General features: G+C 39.1%; 2 protein-coding genes and 1 long non-coding RNA gene across 10 annotated transcripts in view; 1 reads left to right on the forward strand and 2 right to left on the reverse strand.

The window, feature by feature from the left end:
* The window catches only part of chd9 (chromodomain helicase DNA binding protein 9), a 58,159-nt gene extending 57,255 nt beyond the window's left edge, over positions 1-904 (reverse strand). For all 6 annotated transcript variants that reach the window (XM_086072354.1, XM_086072353.1, XM_086072352.1 and 3 more), the window contains exon 1: positions 562-904. The gene's annotated coding sequence lies outside the window, so the exon portion shown is untranslated. The remainder of the gene's footprint in view (positions 1-561) is intronic.
* An 813-nt stretch (positions 905-1,717) lies between these two features.
* On the reverse strand, positions 1,718-8,377 carry aktip (akt interacting protein). 2 transcript variants are annotated; one of them, XM_086072285.1, is made up of 10 exons: positions 8,255-8,377; positions 7,227-7,380; positions 4,993-5,192; positions 4,846-4,910; positions 4,634-4,734; positions 3,926-4,014; positions 3,762-3,860; positions 3,147-3,254; positions 3,013-3,073; positions 1,718-2,670 (listed from the first exon to the last, which is right to left on the reverse strand). In XM_086072285.1, the coding sequence occupies exons 2-10, from the start codon at positions 7,272-7,274 to the stop codon at positions 2,563-2,565; spliced, it is 879 nt and encodes a 292-aa protein (XP_085928411.1). In that variant the 5' UTR covers positions 7,275-7,380; positions 8,255-8,377; the 3' UTR covers positions 1,718-2,562. The 2 variants fall into 2 exon arrangements, with proteins under 2 accessions (XP_085928411.1, XP_085928412.1); XM_086072286.1 differs by having other exon boundaries at positions 8,214-8,364.
* Positions 8,378-17,470: 9,093 nt separating this feature from the next.
* The window catches only part of LOC147176861 (uncharacterized), a 61,615-nt gene continuing 59,440 nt past the window's right edge, over positions 17,471-19,645 (forward strand). For both annotated transcript variants that reach the window (XR_015094432.1, XR_015094431.1), the window contains exon 1: positions 17,471-17,535. This is a non-coding gene — a long non-coding RNA (uncharacterized LOC147176861). The remainder of the gene's footprint in view (positions 17,536-19,645) is intronic.

Consider the following 19,645-nt stretch of genomic DNA (forward strand, 5'->3'; position numbering starts at 1 on the left):
GAACATATATACCATTTCTTATTTACCGAAGAAAAGTCCGTTTCCATATTCCGTCACTTCTAAGTGTCGTAGCATCCTCCAAGGAACCAGCGAGAACCAATGGCGCATACAAAGCTAAATTTCTCGAAGAATTAGCCAAACTACGTCGAAAGAAAATTGCGCAAACTATAGTGAAGACAGTTTCCAGTCAAAAAAGGTGGTGGGGATGGGGGGTGTTGGTGAACGAAACAGAGTGTAGGTGTAGTGGGGGTCTACGTCGATGGTGTCCGAGGTAACAACCATCACGCCGGGTGTTATTTCCGGGGGCTGAGTTTCAGTTTCAATTGCGAACTGTTAAACCCACTACCGACCCACCGAGCGGCACCGGTCGCTGTCAGTTCAGGACCCGGGCAAGCAGCTCCACTTCGTCGGGGAAACTGCGCCCAAAGTCCGACTAGCGTTGTTCGAAAAGTGCGTGGAGCAAGTGCGAAGAGACGAGACGTTTGACAGCTTCCTCTACGAAGGGAAGCCACACAAGCGCATCAAGAGAACCGAGTGACGGGGAAGGCGGCGGTGGCTTACCCGAAACGGAGCCGGTGGAAGCGACGCCAAACGCGGGCGCATGCGCGCGTATTCTCGGTGAAGTTGGGTCCGCTGCCGGCGACCTCGGCACAGCTGCTGCTCCGTCGCCGCCAAGCCCAAACCCAAGTCCGGCCACCACCACCGCCACCTCCGCGGGTGTTGCTGGCTGCTTCTGTGTTGCTGCCGCCGCTGCTGACGTGACTGCCGATAAGGGCACATTTGCATACTAGTGACCTCCTCCCTGATTGGACGTCCGGGCGTTCGCTGCAATTTCACCCTGGAGAAGTGTCATTAAAGAAATACATTTTAAAAATAAAGTTTAAAAAAAAAAAAAAACGCTCCCCCGGTGCGAGAGAGCGAGGTACTGCGGCGCCGCCCACACTTGGTGAGCGGTTGATTTGAGCCCGGTGCCTCCAGGCCAAAGTCCCCGTGTGTTGTGTTGTCGTGACACGGTGCATAAGATGGCCGCGTTGGAAGCCAAAGAAGCCAATCCGGAGAGCTTTTACTTTGGCACATGGACTACAAGTCAGTCCTCCCATGCGATCATGTCAGGCGCCCCAGAGATAAGCTCCACCGCCGTGTAACTATATGGACCTCGAGTGGTCGATTTAGTGTATTACACCTGTAGCAATGTGCAACGTGATCTCTACTTGTTTATGAGTGAATTAGAGGCGGGCCTGGTGATTGGCGGTTGTGATGTCACCAAAGGTGAAAAAGCAAAAGCAACCATGGAACGCTTAAAAAAACATGGGACATTTAAGAAGAAAGACCAAAATATGCATTTATCTTTAAAAAACAAAACAAAAAACTGTTACATAAATCTATACAGCCGGGTGCTTATGTTAAAGCGCCACAACACTGTGTTTACTTGTATTTCATTAGTTTTTATTTCTAGTTTAAATTTAGTACTTACAGCACTATAAGTTAGGGTCACCATATTCCCATTTCCCCCAAAAAGAGGGCACTTGCCCCGGCCTTGAGATTGTGGTACTAGTCGCAGTTACACAGTGTACTTCACCTCCTATTTGTCACGCGCAATGTCAACCGGACATTTTCATGAATTTACAGAATAGAATACAGAATTAGGAAGCTTTAACTGATTATGTCAATTTACATTCCAGTAACAAATTAAAATTGGAAAAACAAAACATTGGTATAAAGTCAATATCTTTATTAATGTCACAGAAAAGCATTGACATAATAGCGTCATCTTATGCAGTAATGTTTGTGAGGAACATATCAAAATGAAAATGATTTGGATGTGATGCTTCAAAAAATGCTTTCTACAACTAGATCCAGCAGCTTATTTTTTTAAAGCACCAATCATGGAAGTTCAGATCATTAAGTCTAATAGAAAAACTAAAAAATACAAAAATGTTCACATCCTTGTAACTAAAACAAAAAAAGAAAGAACCTTTGGACTCATGTGGGATAACTGTATTAACTTAAGAAAACCAAACCAAAAAGTAAAAAAAAAAAAAAAGTATTTAAACCCACCTCTTATTTACACATCAAAACCTCCAATAAGCAGATCAAAAAACTTTTTTTTTTTTTTTTTTTTTTAACTGAGCAACATATTTAAAACCAGTCTGTTGAAAGGGGGAAGAAAATAAAAAAATTGAAAGATTGGAGGTCCGGTCTTTGCCCAACTGTGATTGATATTCCTGGCGTGATGAATTAAAAACAGTCCTGAGCTGAGAGATCATAACATTCACTGCACTCTTTTTGGACTTTTAGTACAGTATGCAACAACTGAGCCTGGCCAGCATTTGTGTATGGATCCTGAAACACCTACAATTGCTAGTTTCTACATTGGAGACATCCATTTGTCATCTTTGCCTTATAAACTTGGTTTGTATATGCTAAAGCTGTTGATGGGCGAAGCTTTTAAAGCTGAGCAATATCCATAATGTCCACATTTGAGGATCCGGCTCCCAAATATGGCGCGGCCGGCGGTGCGGGTGTGTCCCACTAGTGGCCGGTGGTGGTACAAGCACCGGTTCAACTCGGAGGAGGACTGTCATCTTTGCTGAAGGGCTGCGTGGACCCGGGTTTGACCCAGGATAGGCCCGAGCCATGCGTTCCCTTGTGGTGGTCCTCAGGTCGTCTCTAGAGCAAATGACTAATATTAATACGGCATACAAAAATATGAGGACACTTTAGGATGAAAGCGTTTCAAGACTGTGCACTATTATTTAGCAGACTCATTTGCATAAAAGTTCTAAGTGTGAAAGCACCATAACACTGCTCACTTTTTTTTTTTTGGTCATTCCGTTTAAATATTTTTTAGTGTTCTTTCGCAAACCTGACTCCGACTTTAGAAAGTGAACTACAGATATCTGAATGCCTTTATTTTTCATTGTAAATAAATAAATACAACAAAAATAGAACGCCGCTCCAGTTAAGTGCTTCATCTTATAGGACAGCACAAGTACTGCGTGATGGACTTACTTTATATGCGAACATTCGCTCTTTCGCTTCCTCGTGAACAGCTGGGTTCCACGGAGAAAAGCTGCAACATCGATAGGCAACATTATTTCTCATGCACTCGAACATTATATGACGGGTGAGGATGACCTACGAACCTTATTGCGTAAGGGTCGTCTATCTTGGGCGGGTCAAACAGACGACTGTTGCATAGTTTTACACTGTCCACCACTTTACTCTTGAACAGCTGCACATCCTTCTCATACCTGAGGGGGAAGACGGCTATGAAAACGTTGTGCAGAACATCATGCGTGGGGTCAAGGAGCTGCTACTAAAAGTAGTACATCCCCTACAGAGAATGTGAATGACCAGCGTCATGGTGGTTGGCAAGTCTGCCTCACATTTTGAGGTTCAGGGTAAGAATCTACCTCCCTCCCTTCCCACATCCCCAAAACATGCACCTTAAGAGTCATTCAAGACAGATGTGAATGTGAATGGGTGTCGATAGCTGGGATGGGCTCCAGCTCAACCACACCCGAAATAATGACAAGTGAAATAGAAAATGGATAGACGGTTCAAGGAACGAATGAATCATTTAGGCATCAAATTGGAATTGACCGCTTTGACAATACAGTATAATGCCAGCTTTAAAAACAGCATGAGGTCCACATGCACAAGCACAACAATCCCATGGTAGTCTCATACAATCTGTTGGTACATTCCATATGTTCTAATTTTAATATGACAATTAAAATAAGACTGTGGACACTCACAGTACAGCAGCTTCAGGGTTGAGGGGCTCCGAGGTGTTAATCTTGTAGAAAACAGTACGTGCATACATGAGGACTTGCCAGATGTGGTTGTGATTCCGCCTGAAATGCCAAATTATACATAATTGGACTTTGATCTAAGGTTTGTCAATTATATTTGTGTTCACCTCCATTTGGTGAAAGCTCTTTTGACGTCAAGCTCGCCAGAAACTGGGTCGACAAGTGGATGGAAGACTGGCATGTCAAACACTAGTTTCTGTAAAACAGAACACTAAAATATATCAACAATATCATTGTGAGACAGTTGTAAAGGTAGTTATTGAAAATAGACCAGTGGTAAGAAGAAAGGAGAAGTCATATGAAGTAGACTGGCCGAAATTAGAACATTTTGGGGGGACATATGCCATTTAAAATCACACAAAAAGATAGCAATGCAAGACCTGAGTCCAACCCACCCAAGTAAATTATTAACGATGCACATTTAAAAAAATATATAAACATCACCAAAATGAGAAGTAGCCTCAACAAGGGTTTAAACAGAAAAATGTGTAGATACACTAGATGGCACGTTAACAAAGTTAAGATAGATAAGAAGATAAATTAGCCAAATTTCTCCCATTTCATCTTCTACTATCTTGTATTTTCTGGCAGTCTGGATTTCCCGTGGCACTATGCTGCCTTTCACAGGTCAGTCTTGGTACTACAGCAGAAATTGATACGTGTGCAGTGGGCTGTGCTAGTTATTAAGGTCAGGTCAGTAAATACACAGTTGCTGATTTTCACCATATGTGTGTTCCCTCACGTTAAAATTGGTATGAATTTACTGCGTTTCGCCCCCCTATTTACAGACCATTACTAGACAAAACTTTACTCACTGGACAATCGCCATCTGGATAGTTATCTGGGATATACACAGTGAACTTGAAGACTCCATCCTGGTACAAGCCATGTCTGATGAATATGACTCCAAACCACACTGATCAGGAACACAAATGTATTAAATACTACCAGCAATAATTTAGTTGAAATTAAAAACACATTTTTAAGACGTGCTTTAAATCATTTTGAGCATTAGGTGCATACTTACTAAGTGCTGACTTGTAAGATGGCTGCACGTAAATTCCAGGGAGTTTCTGCTTAATCACGAGTGTGCTGCAGGTCACATGACAAGCAAATCAATTCAAAACGCACATAAACTAAAACTCTTTTCTCACGTGCCAACACAGCAACTTACAACTCCGCCAACAGGGAGTATTCCAAGTAAAAAGGGCCGTAGGGTGCATGTGGGCCGTTTGTGGAGTGGGCGGGGCTTCCCAAGGCCGTGGGCTTGGTGACGGCGGCCACATTCTTGGGGATGGCTGGAAGCTGTTTCTTGCCGAAGGGCAGCCGGGACGGGCTGCTTTTCAGCTCGCCCTGGTCCTCGCTTTCAGGTCTCTGCAATGCAACACGGGAGACATCTCAGCACGGGGTGAACACTTTGTAAAACATGTGCAAATATTACAGCAACATAATTAGACAAGATTTTAAATCGGATTTTACCTTATACCAACAAGCAATGTTAATCATTTTTGTTCTCTACTCAAGAAAATAGGTAGGCTAGGATGAACTTAAAATGCACTATTCACACAGGTATTTGGACACATGGATTAGACAATACATTTCCTGGTTCAGTTAGAACAGCTATTTTAACAGGAAATTTATATTAAGGGCTGCAGACTGCCCCTAAATTGTGGCATTTTGCTCCTAAAATGTGCAATTTCTATTTACTCGCACATGAGAACAATAAATGTGCATGGGGAGGGTGTAGAGTCACTATTCTTGATTTTTGTTTTTGACAAATCAGCCCATGCATGAGTGGGGTGAATATTTACTTTGCAAGTCTACTTGGAGTTTGCCCCTAAAATTTCAGGTAGGACCGAGCTCTGACATTGGTTTGAGATTGCCCCATTGAAAATGTTTTGAAAGAGGAAAATAAAATACACTTTGCTGCTATTCACAATGTGTATTTAAGTTACATTTAAATTAATTCTTGAACAGTTAGATATTTGCAGTCAAAAGTTTTGAGTTAAAATTATGTTCATTGTTCACCTTAGGTTCTTTCAGAAATGTCACACAAATGCCAAATATCTCTACCTTTTAGTGAGTTTAGGTGTGAAAATTGCTGCTGTGACCATTTAATTCTCCTCAGTGGACAAATAAAGCATCCATCTATGAGGGTGTCCTTTAACCATCCTATCGGATTATGGTGCTACTCAACTGTTATGAGGCTTGTCAGATCAAAAATGTGCAGCCACTGTTTTATTACTGATGTGAACAGTTAAGAGGAAACATCATTGTAAATTTATAGCCACTCGGGAATGGAGCGTAACTTAGGTCAGAATGTCATGTGATGTCAGACATGCACGTTTTGCTTATCTTTAATGCACCTTAGCACAAAAGATTGCCAGTAGTGGCAAAAACGTAATGTGTGATGATAATCGCAGAAAACGAAACTGAACATGCTGCAACACACACAGTAAAAAAAAACAGCAAAAAAAGGCCCTCATGTCTGACCTGGCAGCTCAGTAAAATATGGATCAAATGACCCAAACAAATGTACAAGAAATAAGTAGGCTGCATTTAATTACACGTTCATTAGGATCTTAAAATATCATCCCTCTCTGGCCCCACCTTATTCCTCTAATTATTATTTTTTGCCTTAACATGTCACGATGTGACAATAACAATAATAACCGGTTGGAGTATGCTGTGGCAAAAAAGTAGGACCAAAATGGGTCAATCATTGTCATGAACACGCACGCGTACTCAGTTTGCCCCACCCAAACTCCGAGGTGCCCTTACGCTTGTAGTTTTCTTAGGTGGGTTATTTAACTTGATTAGCCCAAAAAAAGTTTAAAAAGAAAAAAGAAAAAGAAGGAATTGGACAGCTCTCGAAAAAAAAATCAAAGGTGTCATGCACACATTGCTGCATTGTTTGGCTTGGAGGACAGACTGATAACGGGTTTCCAGATAGCGACATTTAGCATTATACACAAACATATCTGCGTCCCAATTCTGAGATTCTCTGTTTGAAATTCAACTCAAGCCTTTCTATGCACCTTACATGCTCTCCCCGTGCTTGTGTGGGTTTTCTCGATTCTTCCCACATTTAAAAAAAAAAACATGCATGTTAAGTTCACTGATGAATTTAAATTGGGTCCATAGGTACAAATGTGTGTGTGTGAATGGTTGATAGATTCTTAACTAATCCTTCCACCAAGTTGTGACTGCAAATCTGACAGCTTCATGTGAAAGTCACAGCTTCATGGCAAGTCGGGCCTCCTCTTGCATGTACACAAAAAATGCACTCACGTGACACAGTAAGACCTCATTTTCCCACCAATATTAGAGTCTACTCTACACTGCTGAATATGTGGTTCTAGCTCACTGTAGCCCAAGTTACTACAAACATAGTCTCCTTTACATTACCTTACGATTCGTACTGGCAGACATGCTCCAGAAGGGGTTTAGGTTCATAACTCATGTAGAAGTTCAATGTTGTGTCCCCTCTTTTTTTCTTTAAGTAGGTCCCATGACAGGTGTTGGCCAAGCCATTCAGACAGTAATTTGTGTGGCTCTGCAGCTGAGGACAAAAACAAACAGGTGAAAATAGTGTCTGAAATATAAAACAATTAAGTGACGTGTGCAGAAGGAAATTAACCAAGTTCCCTTATTTGGTTTGTGAAATATTATTTATTTACTTTGTTCTGCATTGTAAACCAGAGGCGCACAGTGAGGCAGAACAAGTAAATGTTGTTCCACTAGACTAGATGGTAGAAGGTACAATAAACTGTACAGTACATCCACCTTTTGCCATTTACTCAGCTCACCTTTATTTATATAGTAACATTAGAATTGCGTTGTGTTCACCTAAAACAGGCCCTGGTTTCACACTTTGTACATTTATAAGTATAAGTAAACAGATAAGATCATGGTTTCAGTACAGAATATTTCCATTTTTGTGAACTGTTTTGTTTAGCAGCGTGCATGAGGGGGGGAAAAAAACTATTTATAATCTTAGCATGCCGAGTGTTTTACTCGTTTCGCCACACCTCTTCGACTTTACTCATACAATAGTGGGATGACTACATAAGAAATGCATCTTAAAATGTAACGTTATATAAGTTGTTAGCAGTACTAGCACGCTTGACAAGCTATCACTTTACACAGTCATTCGCCTGTCTGGGCTACGTAAATAACTTACTGTTCTTTGTTACTGGATGTTATTATTATTTTTAGGAGACAACATGATGTTTACTTGCCCAAAATGACTCTTTAATGCGCTGGGCTGTTCTAAAAACAATCTGACGTAACCTCACCTGCTTCTGCCTTAACCCAACCTTTAGCATTAGCATAAGTAGATTCAGCGTCGATGACAACTTGTACGACGCAGGAATTTGACGCTAAAATACTCACCTTGCTTGTTAAAGACGCGCAATACCTTTACAAATGTTTACCTCGACTCGCGTGTGGTCAAATGCTCAGCTGTTCGCCATTTCCACGGGTGTAAACACGGCTAAACTAGCAGCTAAACACTTTGACAGCCGGAGTACAATCTAACCTAATGAGTGGTGGGCGTTTCTATGCGTGAGTGCGCATTGTCATTGGTCAGTAGAAATTACGTTTTGGGATTTGATTGGTTTAAACATGGTCATGTGGGTAACATGGAAAAAGCTTTGGGTTGAGGCTACAGCGACGACGTGTGGATGATGCCTGAAAAAGCAACCCCCCCAAAAATAGAAGAGGTACTAAAATTGTCACGTTTTCGTTCAGTGAATTCTCCTAACCCCACCGCACCCCACAAAATTATCAACTGCAAATCGTGACTGTTTTCCATTTCTAGTCATACTAGTTTCGCATGGGTGTGGTATATTGGAAGTAAAAATAAAGTAAAGCAAATGGCTCAGCAAACAGCTGTCTGCCTTAACAGCTGCAAGACATCAAATTAAGCTTAGTTAGTGACATTTTTAAGACTGTGCATATAATATTTAATAGTATTGTTGTTAGAATGTGGTGATTTATTTATGTATTTTTTAAAAGTTATTATTCGGTAATGATTTGGACTCAGGGGGTAGGACAAGATAAATGTTTACTTCCTTCTGCCTCTTCTCTAACTTAACAATTTGCATAGCGTCTCATTGTTTCCTTTTATTATGACCCCCCCCCCCCCCATTTGATTGTTCAAAATATAGCCTATAAAGCTCAAATATAATCAAAGTGAGAGAAAGTGGACATTTTACCCCCATTTCATTCAAATCAGCACACAAAATGGTGAAAATTGCAGGGAATTAAATGAATAATAAAGTCTTCAACAAGATTACGTCCAATTTGACTTGTTTGTATATACAGGTATTCATTGTTCTTTAAAATCATGATCATCAAAATGTCTGCTTGAGGAGTCTCCAAATATAGTGACCAAAATGTTATGTTGGCAGCACTGACTACTGTTTTGTAAAGTACTCTCTCCTTTTGCAGCTATTTTGTTAGTGTAATGCATCAGTTGGGATGTGATTTGAAATGCAAAAGAAGCTAAAAAAAAATAGATATTTAAAATAATTTTTATTGAATCAATAAAATCAATTAATTGTCCAGCCTTATGTGGCACTGTAGAATAATACAAATAGAGTAGCAAAGTTACAGAGGCAGGGCAAAAACCTTCTAAGTGCATGAGGACACTCAACACTATACACACTTGCCTGAAATCGAATGTTTCAGCGTGGTGCACAGCAACCGTCCCTCGGGGCCTGAGCGCATCCACGCCATCTGCGTCTCGCTTTTCTCTTAGTTTTTGACCACACTTCCTCAGCGTTCCGTTGATGGATTGATTTCCTAACAATTACGGCTAATTATATTTCTCGAGCTGTGAAAAAAAAAAACTAATTTATCGCCTGAGCGGTTGTATTAATGAAGGGAGGAATGACATTGTCCAAGTTTGAGAGTAAATAGAAATTATTGACCTCATTATTTGTTATTTGATTGTATATTGTCCCATGTACACTTGACTGACAAAGCTAATTAGTGTCCTGCTTGCTTATTTGAGCAGCGGGGAGGAGGAGGAGGAGGAGGCAAGGTCACTTGTGCTTTTTTGACACATACAAATCAAAGGCGACCTCCAAACAAATAAGTTGATGGCGCCTTTGCCTTCCTTCGACATTGGGATCAACTATCCGACGCTAACAAATGCACACGCCGCTGCTTTTCTAATGAGTTACCTTTATCTCATCAACTTGTGACCTTGTTTTGGTCAAACAAATATACTAATGGATGTAATGACTGTGGGGAGATTGGATTAACTAATTGAAGGTGTGACACGCTGCAGTTTTTTTTCTTTTACTCTAACCATCAACTTTCTTTGAACTTTAACAATTAGAGAAGCAGTAACTCACTAATGTACACCCGCCTCCAAAAGTATTGGAACAGTGAGGCAAATTCAGTTATTTTTGCCGTATCTGAAAACAAAAGATCACTATGAGACAAGAGATCAAACCCTGATGACAGGGTTAGGCAAAGTATGGCACGGGGGCCTCATCTGGCCCGCTTTCAGTTTCTGGCCCTCAGTGACCATGAATTTTTTATTTTTTTTATGTAAATCAAATGTCAAAAATGTAGTGGTTTTATTTTGAAAGTTGTGTTTTTATGTCATGTGCACAAATTGCGCCCAAGCGCTACGACTGCGATGTTGTCAATTTAGCAACATTTTCGATATACTTAGCAACTTTTTCCAACCCTCTAGCAACTATTTTGCTAGCAAAAATGACAGTCGTTCCAATGTTAGCAACATTCTTATTTTATTTTCTAAATACAAACTCAAAATTGAGGTTAGCATGTTAGCTTGTCTCTCATGTGGCCATTTAGCAAAATTAATTGCCCGCCCCTGCCTTCAATCGAAGCATTTTTTTTGTAAACAGAAAAGAAAATCAGAGCTAATAAGGAAAAATCCAATATTTCCCTCATTTTAGACCACCTGTCAACAATGGCCATTTTCAGTCATTATTCCACTCCAGACGGCCATCGGCATATTTAAACTGGAGATGAAATATGTTCCTTCCTGTCTGTCTTTTTCCTCAGAGAGTTTTAGGCCGCCCCTTCACATCCACAATTTGGTTTAAATGACAGCTGGTGTTCCCCCACGGAAGCCTCCTAAGCGCTGAGAACGAGTGGAAAACGGATGACTCCATATTGGGATAATGCGTAATAACAATGTTAGTTTGAATAAAGAAAGCCAGGTCTAGATTCAAATGTAATATTCATTTTAGAAATATGAACAACTGGGGAGCAAGGGTTAAAATCCACCCAGCCGGCAGATCCTTCATATAGCAATAGTCTTCTCTTATCCCCGAGGCTGTGGCCGGGCTAAAACCTCAATGCAGCAATTATTTGCTGTAATGACTGCACTTCAAATAAACCCAGGGATTTTATTAAACCAAATGAGAGAATTGTCCGCGTATTATCACACTGTGATTGACAGTGACAAGTGTTGGGCTCACTCGCGTGCGAGCAAGATGGAAGAAGCTCTCGGCAAAGCTCTTGATAATGTTACCTATGATAAAGTTGCTTGCAAAAACCCCTGCCAACAAATGGAAAGAGAGACGCAGAGTGCATATTAATTCCCATTGTCAGATCACGCCAGTAGAGGGTGGGTAATCTGTCAGGCACTCGCGACTGCCCTTCCATTCATTCACGCAACTGGCATTTTACACAACTAATGAAAAAGAAATCCATTGTGCTGATCATATGCATAGCCTTCATTCCATCATAATAATGATGAAATAGAAATATTCATAATAAAAGTAAAGGTCACTCATCGCTGCTGCTAAGCTTGCTAAGCTGCAACCTTTGCTGGAGCAGGTTCTCTGATAAAAATGGGAACAACAGCGGGGACGGCAAGTTTTAACCTCGGAAAGGCCGAGAGGTGAGGCACCGCAGTCGAGCTATACGCTTGTGAACTGGAATGTTAGCTTTTGGGTTATTCGTTGCTGTTACAGGGTATGAAAAAATATTTGTTGTCCATTGGAGCAGTCCTAACCTTTGTTGTCATTCGCATTCCTTTGTATCACTATCTAATGTTATTAACTCATTCACTGCCATTGACGACTATAAACGTCAAAAATTCATTTGAACTATTTCTATTAGTTAAACATTTTTTTTCCACTTTTGTTTTTTTATTGTACATTTAGAACAGATATGAAATTTGTGATTAATCACAAGTTAACTTGTTAAGTCATGTGATTAATTACAATAAAAAAAATGAATCGCCTCTTGCCCCTAATTTTTAAGAATCTTTTTTTCTTCTTTTTTTTTTTTTAAATAAATGTATGGCAGTGAATGCGTTATTAGGGGACTTAACACTCGGACAAAATATTGATATCATGAAATACAGTACATAGATACACAAATATCAGAATTTGATACTTTCCAGCTAGCATACTGTTTGCTATCTGTAAGCGTAATGAGTGGACAAATATCAACGTATCATATCGTTACCTTACAAATATCCATACTAGTGCTGCCAACCTGGCTTACATTACCAGCTCTTGCGTGTAAAATGGTGTATTGGATCATTATCTCTCAAGGTAAACGATATCAATACATAAAAATCGGATATCAATACTGCCGCTGTCCATCTGGCTTATGTTATAGTGTGTAAGGATGAGAAAAAATATCAATATCACGAAATATCTACTCTATATTCGACAGTATTCCAAAATATATTCCTTTTCTCGGTCTCTCCGTTGGTCTCTTGAGGCCTCCCTGATTTTATGTTTTTTGGATTTGTTGGGGTCTGGATGTTTCTTGGGCTGGGGAGGAGTTCTGGTGGGGGGTGTCTGGTCGGTGCTGGATTTCACCTTCCTTGGTTTTCTTCGGTCCCCTCGGGTCTCCTGGTGTTCGATTTAGGTGAACGGTATGAGATTTTTTTTTTTCTAATAGGTTTTCTGGTGAGCTAACAAACACACGCACGCACGCACGCACGCACGCACACACACATACTCACCCACACACACAAAAAAAAAAAAATGTATGTATGTATGTATGTATATATGTATATATGTATGTATATATGTGTATATATATATATATATATATATATATTTAAAAAAAAAAAAAAAAAAAAAAAAAAAAAAGAGCAATGATGATGACATTTCCGAATGAACAATACTGAGCTCTTAAAAAAAAAAAAAAAAAAAAAAAGTATTCCAAAATATATAATTAGCACTCATCTTCATCAATATTCAAACATCAGCTATCGATACTGGTGGAGTTACTCTGTGACCCCCACCCCTATTGTGTAAGTTCTTGAGCATGAATGCAAGGAAATCAGATGTGCTACCTTCTCCTCCTTTCAGCACCTCCATCCTTTCATCCTTCCTGCGGCAGTATGTAGGTCACCTGGGCTTCGTTCAGCACAGTCCCTCGTCGCCGCCCGCTTCCTCTTGAAGGACATTGACGGCGTTATTACTGCTTGCCACAACATCCGCGCACAGCCCTGTCTGCATATGCATCATACGTTGGCATTTATTAGTGCCATGCACTAAGTACAGGCCATGTTATTGAATTTGAATATCAGCTCCTAACCACATCCAGCGGGCCCCCGAAATATATTCTATTAGAATGAAGCAATCGTGTTTAATAACACCAAAACTAATAAAAGAAGAGCAGATCTGAAATCTAATTTATGAATATTGCACGGCAGCAGGAGCCATCAAAAGGAAGATTCTGTCATATCAAGATTTTTTTTGGGGGGGGGGGGGCATTAAAGGACATAAAGACATATTCTATTTTTGCATGTATTAGATGTAGTACTTTCTTAATTAGTTACTCATATGATATGCTTAGTTAATCAGGCTATGTAAAATGTAACAATCTTCTAACATAGCACATGGTCAAAGGTGGTCATTCCCACCTTAGTCTAAATAGGGAGATATCATCAGGCGCGCTGTGGGAAATTACACATTTTATATTTTGTATTTTCTACAAATAATGTATCTTTGTTCATCAATTAATGCTATCCCTCAGAAGGATTTCATAATAATGCTATAATGTGTTTTGTGATATTTTTGCTAGGTGTGTTAGATGAGATTTGTGCCATTGCTCAACAAAAAGGTTTAAACAAACTAATTTTGAGAAAAAAGTTGTAATGTTATGGAATAAAGTCATTTTACCGGTATTTTGAGAACATTTTTGAATGTGGATGCATTTTAAATAGAGAGCAATAAAGACATATTGTTGTGAAGAATTCAATTGTATCCATTTGTTTACAATAAAAGGCCCAAGTTTACGGAATAAAGCATTTTAGGAGAAAAAATGCGATCATGTTGAAAGAATAGTCCAATTATTTTCTTGATGTCCTACTGAAAATGCTCATGGCTCACATACCGACCAATCATGGCACAGCTTGCGAACGTTACGTGACCAAACTCAGCAAACAAGTGAGCTTTGATTAGTGATTGGATAAATTTAATAACTTTGTTTGTATCACATTGTTTTGTTACTGTTTCAAAACAAATAGTCTTTTTTTTATTTGTATTTTTTTATGTTGAAGTATTTTCCATGTTTTTATTAACTTGGCTCAAATGATGTCCTTTTAGTATTAATTAATTAATTAATTTATTTATTTAATTTGTCTTTACTAATTAATCCAAGGAAAAAGTCACAAACCCACTTAACGTCATTAGAATTAATTAATTTATTTATTTATTTATTAACTCATTCACTGCCATAGATGGCTATAGATGTCAAAAATTAATTTGAACAATTTCTATTAGTATCACATTTTTTCCCACTTTTGTTCACAAGAGTATGAAAACCTAGAATTTTTGTTGTTGTACATCTACAACAGATATAAAATGTGATTGGTCATGAGTTAACTATTGAAGTCATGCGATTAATTACAATTAAAAAAATTAATCGACTGACGCCTCTAATTATTTAATAATATAAAAAAATTTGTTCAATTACTTAATTATTTAAACTCAAGATTAATCACACATTTTATATCTGTTCTAAATGTACAATACATTTTTTTTCTAGGTTTTCATACTCGTGTTAAAAGTGGAAAAAAAATGTGAACCTAATAGAAATAGTTCAAATGCATTTTTGACGTCTATAGCCGTCAATGGCAGTGAATGAGTTAATTTTAGGACCGTTTTTACGCTTAGCATTTTCCCACAAACATCACAAACAGCATTGTGGCTGTTGGCAGAGGTGAAATTAGCTCCATATACACTCTACCGTGATGGCGACTGAGACTGAGTAACTAGAAAGTGTGGCATGCCGCTGTGCGTATGCATTACCCAAGCAGGAAAGAAAAACAACTTGCAGTTTCATCAACTTCATATTCTTTAGACAAGTTCGCAAAGATTTTTACTTTTACCATGTTCCTGATTTAATACCTGAAATGACTGAGGTATCAAAAGTATTGATATTTTTGATTTGACAATTGATTATTGAGCATACAAATCAGGCATCTGTATCGATCCGCACTTCACTTACATCGTATCTGATCAATACCAATCTTGCACACCACTAATGTCCAGTGGAATTCATTGTAGCCGTATACCATTCAAGTTGTTAAAAGGAACCCCGACTGTAATGACAAGTTTGCTCTATAGTATTTACTTGGTTGGTACTAACATAACTATGAGATTCATTTTTCAAAAATCATTTCCAGTTGAATACATTTTGTAGGAACTTTATTTGGACGCACGCCGCCAATGTTGTTTACGTCGCAGCGCATTCCGTGCGTAGTGGCGTAGAATGGAGGCAGGCTCTCTGCCGAGCAATGTGAAACGCCTATAAAGAAAACAAGGTAAGCCTCAGTAGCATTCCTAAAGGGACGATCAAAATTCTTGAATGCGTCTGGTGAATGACGAGAGCACGGCGTGGGGGAGGGTGACTCTCCCGATCGCATGTTGTTTCTTTAGGAACGCTACGTGGCTCAACTTGCTTTGTTTATAGGCGTTTCACATTGCTCGGCAGAGAGCCTGCCGCCATTCTACGTCACTACGCACTGAATGCGTTGATAACAATGGCGGCGTAGGTCCAAATAAAGTTTCTACAAAATGCATTAAACTGGAACTGATTTTTGAAAAATGAATCTCATAGTTATGTTAGTACCAGCCAAATAAATAATATAGAGAAAACTAGTCATTACGGGGTTCTTTTTAACTTTTTCGAAATGGCGATTCATTTTGGATTGACAGCCTTTTTCTAGTTCGAACAACACAGCAACAAACACTGTCACTCATCCGGCCACAGTCGTATTTTGTCTTAGCCAACGTTAAATGATAGAATGTCACTCCGCCACTCCAGCGCCTTCACTAAGGCCCATAATTTCCCTCTCGTGTCGATGCAGACAACATTCCGCCGCTCACTTTTTCCTGCCAGCCTCCATCCCGACAGACTTGGTGTGTAAATTTGCATTCCCGCTGGAGCTGTGACTGTCACTCTCTGCCCATCCGGTGCCAGGCATTGATCGCCGTATATATCTTGTTCTCTACTTCCTGAACCTTCATCAACAGATGTGACTGCAGAATTGATTACCGGCGAGTCAATGACGGGACTCACTTCGGAAACATTTTTATTTATGTATGTGTTTATGTGGATAGCTTAGAGGGCCATTAGCGGGATTACCTTTGAGACTTGGCGGAACAACAGATGTTCAAGGACGGCTCAATCAATTTGAGGCCGCCGTTGCCGGAAACCAGCCATGCGTCTGTGAGAGTGGATGGAAGCTAGCGTTTGGATAAGAACACTGCAATTAGGCGGAGACCGACATTTGGGATGCTGTCCCTAAACTACAAATCAAAATGAATGTGGATACTCGTGAAAGAATCGACTAAACGCCACTGAATTGTCACGCGGTTTGCGACATATTTTTAAATTTTTAATCGCAGGTGAACAGTGTCACGTTGCAGATATCACTTGTTTGTTCTTATCTCATATTTGTATTATCGTAACTTAGCTAACAGCAGCTTGGACAATGTTTATTCTTCTCAACTGTGCCATGTTGTTTGTTGTTCAATAAAAAATGATGCAGTAGACTTAATATAGTTAAGTGTGTGGCACCTCATAATGTTATTTCCTGATAAAATCGCCTGAGGTCAAAGACTGTAAGCCAGCTGTAATTAGCCGTTTCTCATTTGGCGTTTTTGTCGGTTCCTACATCATTGTGATCTTGTGACACGTCATCAATTTTGGCCCTGATGCCCAAAGTGCCCCTTTGTCCATTTATTTTATTTAAAAATATATAGTTTGTGAAAGTAGTTTTGTTGCCTTTCAAAACTAAAATTCAACATTATAATTTACATAAAACACATTTTTATTATTACATTGTCCTTGGATGACGTCATACTACATTTTACAGGTATTTTGAGAACATTTTTTGCAATGTTAAGAAGAATGTGGATGCATTTTAAGTAGAGCGAAATAAAGACATATTGTTGTGAGGAATTGCATTTTATTAATTTATTTTTACAAAAAAAGGGCCCTAGTTTATGGATTTTTTTTTTCGACGTTGAGAAAATAAAGCCGTAGTATTAGGAGGAAAAAAAGGTGATCATCTTGTAAGAACATTCCAAATATTTTCTTGCTGTTTTACTGAAAATGCTCACATTACGACCAATCACGGCTCAGCTATCAGTTATTATTGCGTTATCGTTGGATGACGTCATACTACGAGACGCGCCCCATTCTAATTTCTGCCAGGTCGCGTGCCACTACACCGCTGCACCTCTACCAGGTCGGTAAATTGGTCGCTCCGTTTGTATTTACGTAGTCTCACTCACAGTAAACAAAAGCCAAGGTCATAGAATACAAAAAAAATCAAGCAAAACAAATGTATTTTATTTGATAGATATTGTAGCCATGATCACAGAGCATGCTGCGTGCTAGCTTAGCTTAAATTGAAATGTCGTGACACAAGTTGTAATCAGCCTCGCAACTACGATGAAGTCTGACGTTTGGGCGCAGTTGGCTCTGAGGATGTTCCCCTGAGTTTTAGAAAGACAACGATCCTTTCCATCCACGTTCGCCACGGCAAAAAACTCCCGTAAAACTAACGTTCCTCTTCCATTGGGACGGGGCATAGAGCTTCTGCTCCAACTACTGATGCGTTTAAGGTACGCAGAATATGTCGGAATTTGTAACTCTCACTCAGAATTTTAATAAACTCTTCCTGCAGACTCCAACTTGTAGCATGTACTCAATAATAGCTGAATTGAAATATACTTTAAAATATATGTGGGAATTGCTACATGATCTTTGTTTTTTACTTAACTAACAGCTCGTTTTGAGGGGTTTGCAGTCAGAGTAAGGTCCTAATATGAAACAGGTAGCAGTGTGTGAAATTAAGGGGACCATGAAGAACCCCCCCAAAAAAGAAGAAAAAACAACAACAATCACAGCGTTTTATCAAAAACAATCAATGTAGCTTGCTGAGATGTGGCAGTTAATTGTTGGGTACAGTCCCAATAATAAAATATTAACATCTACACCTGCAGAAAAATAATAAATGACATTTACGCTTACCTGAATCAAGTAAAAAAAAAAAAATTGTGCTACTTGCACTATAGGAAAATCCTAATTGTGTTATTTAAAATGTAAATTTCATGTACATTTTACATAATCATTTGTAATCATTATGTAAATTTGTTGTTCATAAATGATTCTTTATACACAAATTAGGTGTATGGTATTGGGATTGCAGACAAACAACAGTTTCATTATGTGCAATTTATTGTTTAGCCATTACCGGTATTTCAATTGAGAATTTTTACAATGAATACCCCACGCACACACTTACGCGCGCACATATCTACATATACACTTTCTAAAAATTTCTTGAGCTATTCATCGACTTTTAGCACCTCCCCCAACCCTCCACACATGGCGGCAAGGGTTCGAACCTCAAGTGGGTGGATAGTGCAGGCACGTTATCATGTGCCCCTTTTTTTGCTTCGAGCACCTGCCCCTCCAAAGGTCAATGCACGCTCCTCATTTACAGGTACGCTAACAGTCTTCTTGTTGTTTTGAGAATTTGCGCTGTTACAATAATTAAAGTTGTATTAATTAGAGAGAAAAAAAGTCCGATTATAACAAGAATAATGTCTGAATATTTAAAAAAAATAATAATAATTATTACAAAGTCTGGAACTCAGCTGTGTTGACCACACCGTTAACAAACGTAAGATTTAAAGTTAAAATTGTTTTGCAATTACATTTGTTGCCCGCACCAGATGCTGATTTTGATCAAAAGGGCGAAAAAATGCTCAGATTTTGAATCGATCAGTATGATCATATTTCTCAACAAGAACCATTAAAATGTGTATATTTAATTTCTTTAATTATGTTATGTACATTTATAGCAGAGACGTTTAGCTGGCCTTCAAGCTTCACCGTCTTTTTGATCTTTTGTCACAAAGCTTAATTTTCCCAACAGTAGATGGAGGTATCAATAAAACACGAAAAACTGACAGCACTCAATGCTGTAACTGTATGTGTTATAATGTCTTGAAAATCATTATCAGCGTCAAACACAAGCACCGTTTTAATATAGCTCCTGTAGTATGAACCATATTTAATAGCTTGTTAATTAAATCACTCACGTTGTGAGCAGAAAGGCCTCGGTTGTAAGGAAAAGATTATCAAGCAGCCGCAGCCTCGAGTAAAGACCAATTCCATTTATGCAGAAGAGCACATTTAATTACACCGGCGTCTCTATTAAATTCAAATGAATGTTTTGATATGGATATTTTTCATTATATAGTCAAATAATCTCAATTCAGCGTAAACTGAGCAAACCACGCTCGTTTTCAATTTTGTGAATCAAAAGTGTTGCTCGCGATCTGCCA

This window comes from Leptonotus elevatus, chromosome 3 (assembly GCF_054856555.1).
Source record: "Leptonotus elevatus isolate MCC_2025b chromosome 3, RoL_Lele_1.0, whole genome shotgun sequence".
NCBI lineage: Eukaryota > Metazoa > Chordata > Actinopteri > Syngnathiformes > Syngnathidae > Leptonotus > Leptonotus elevatus.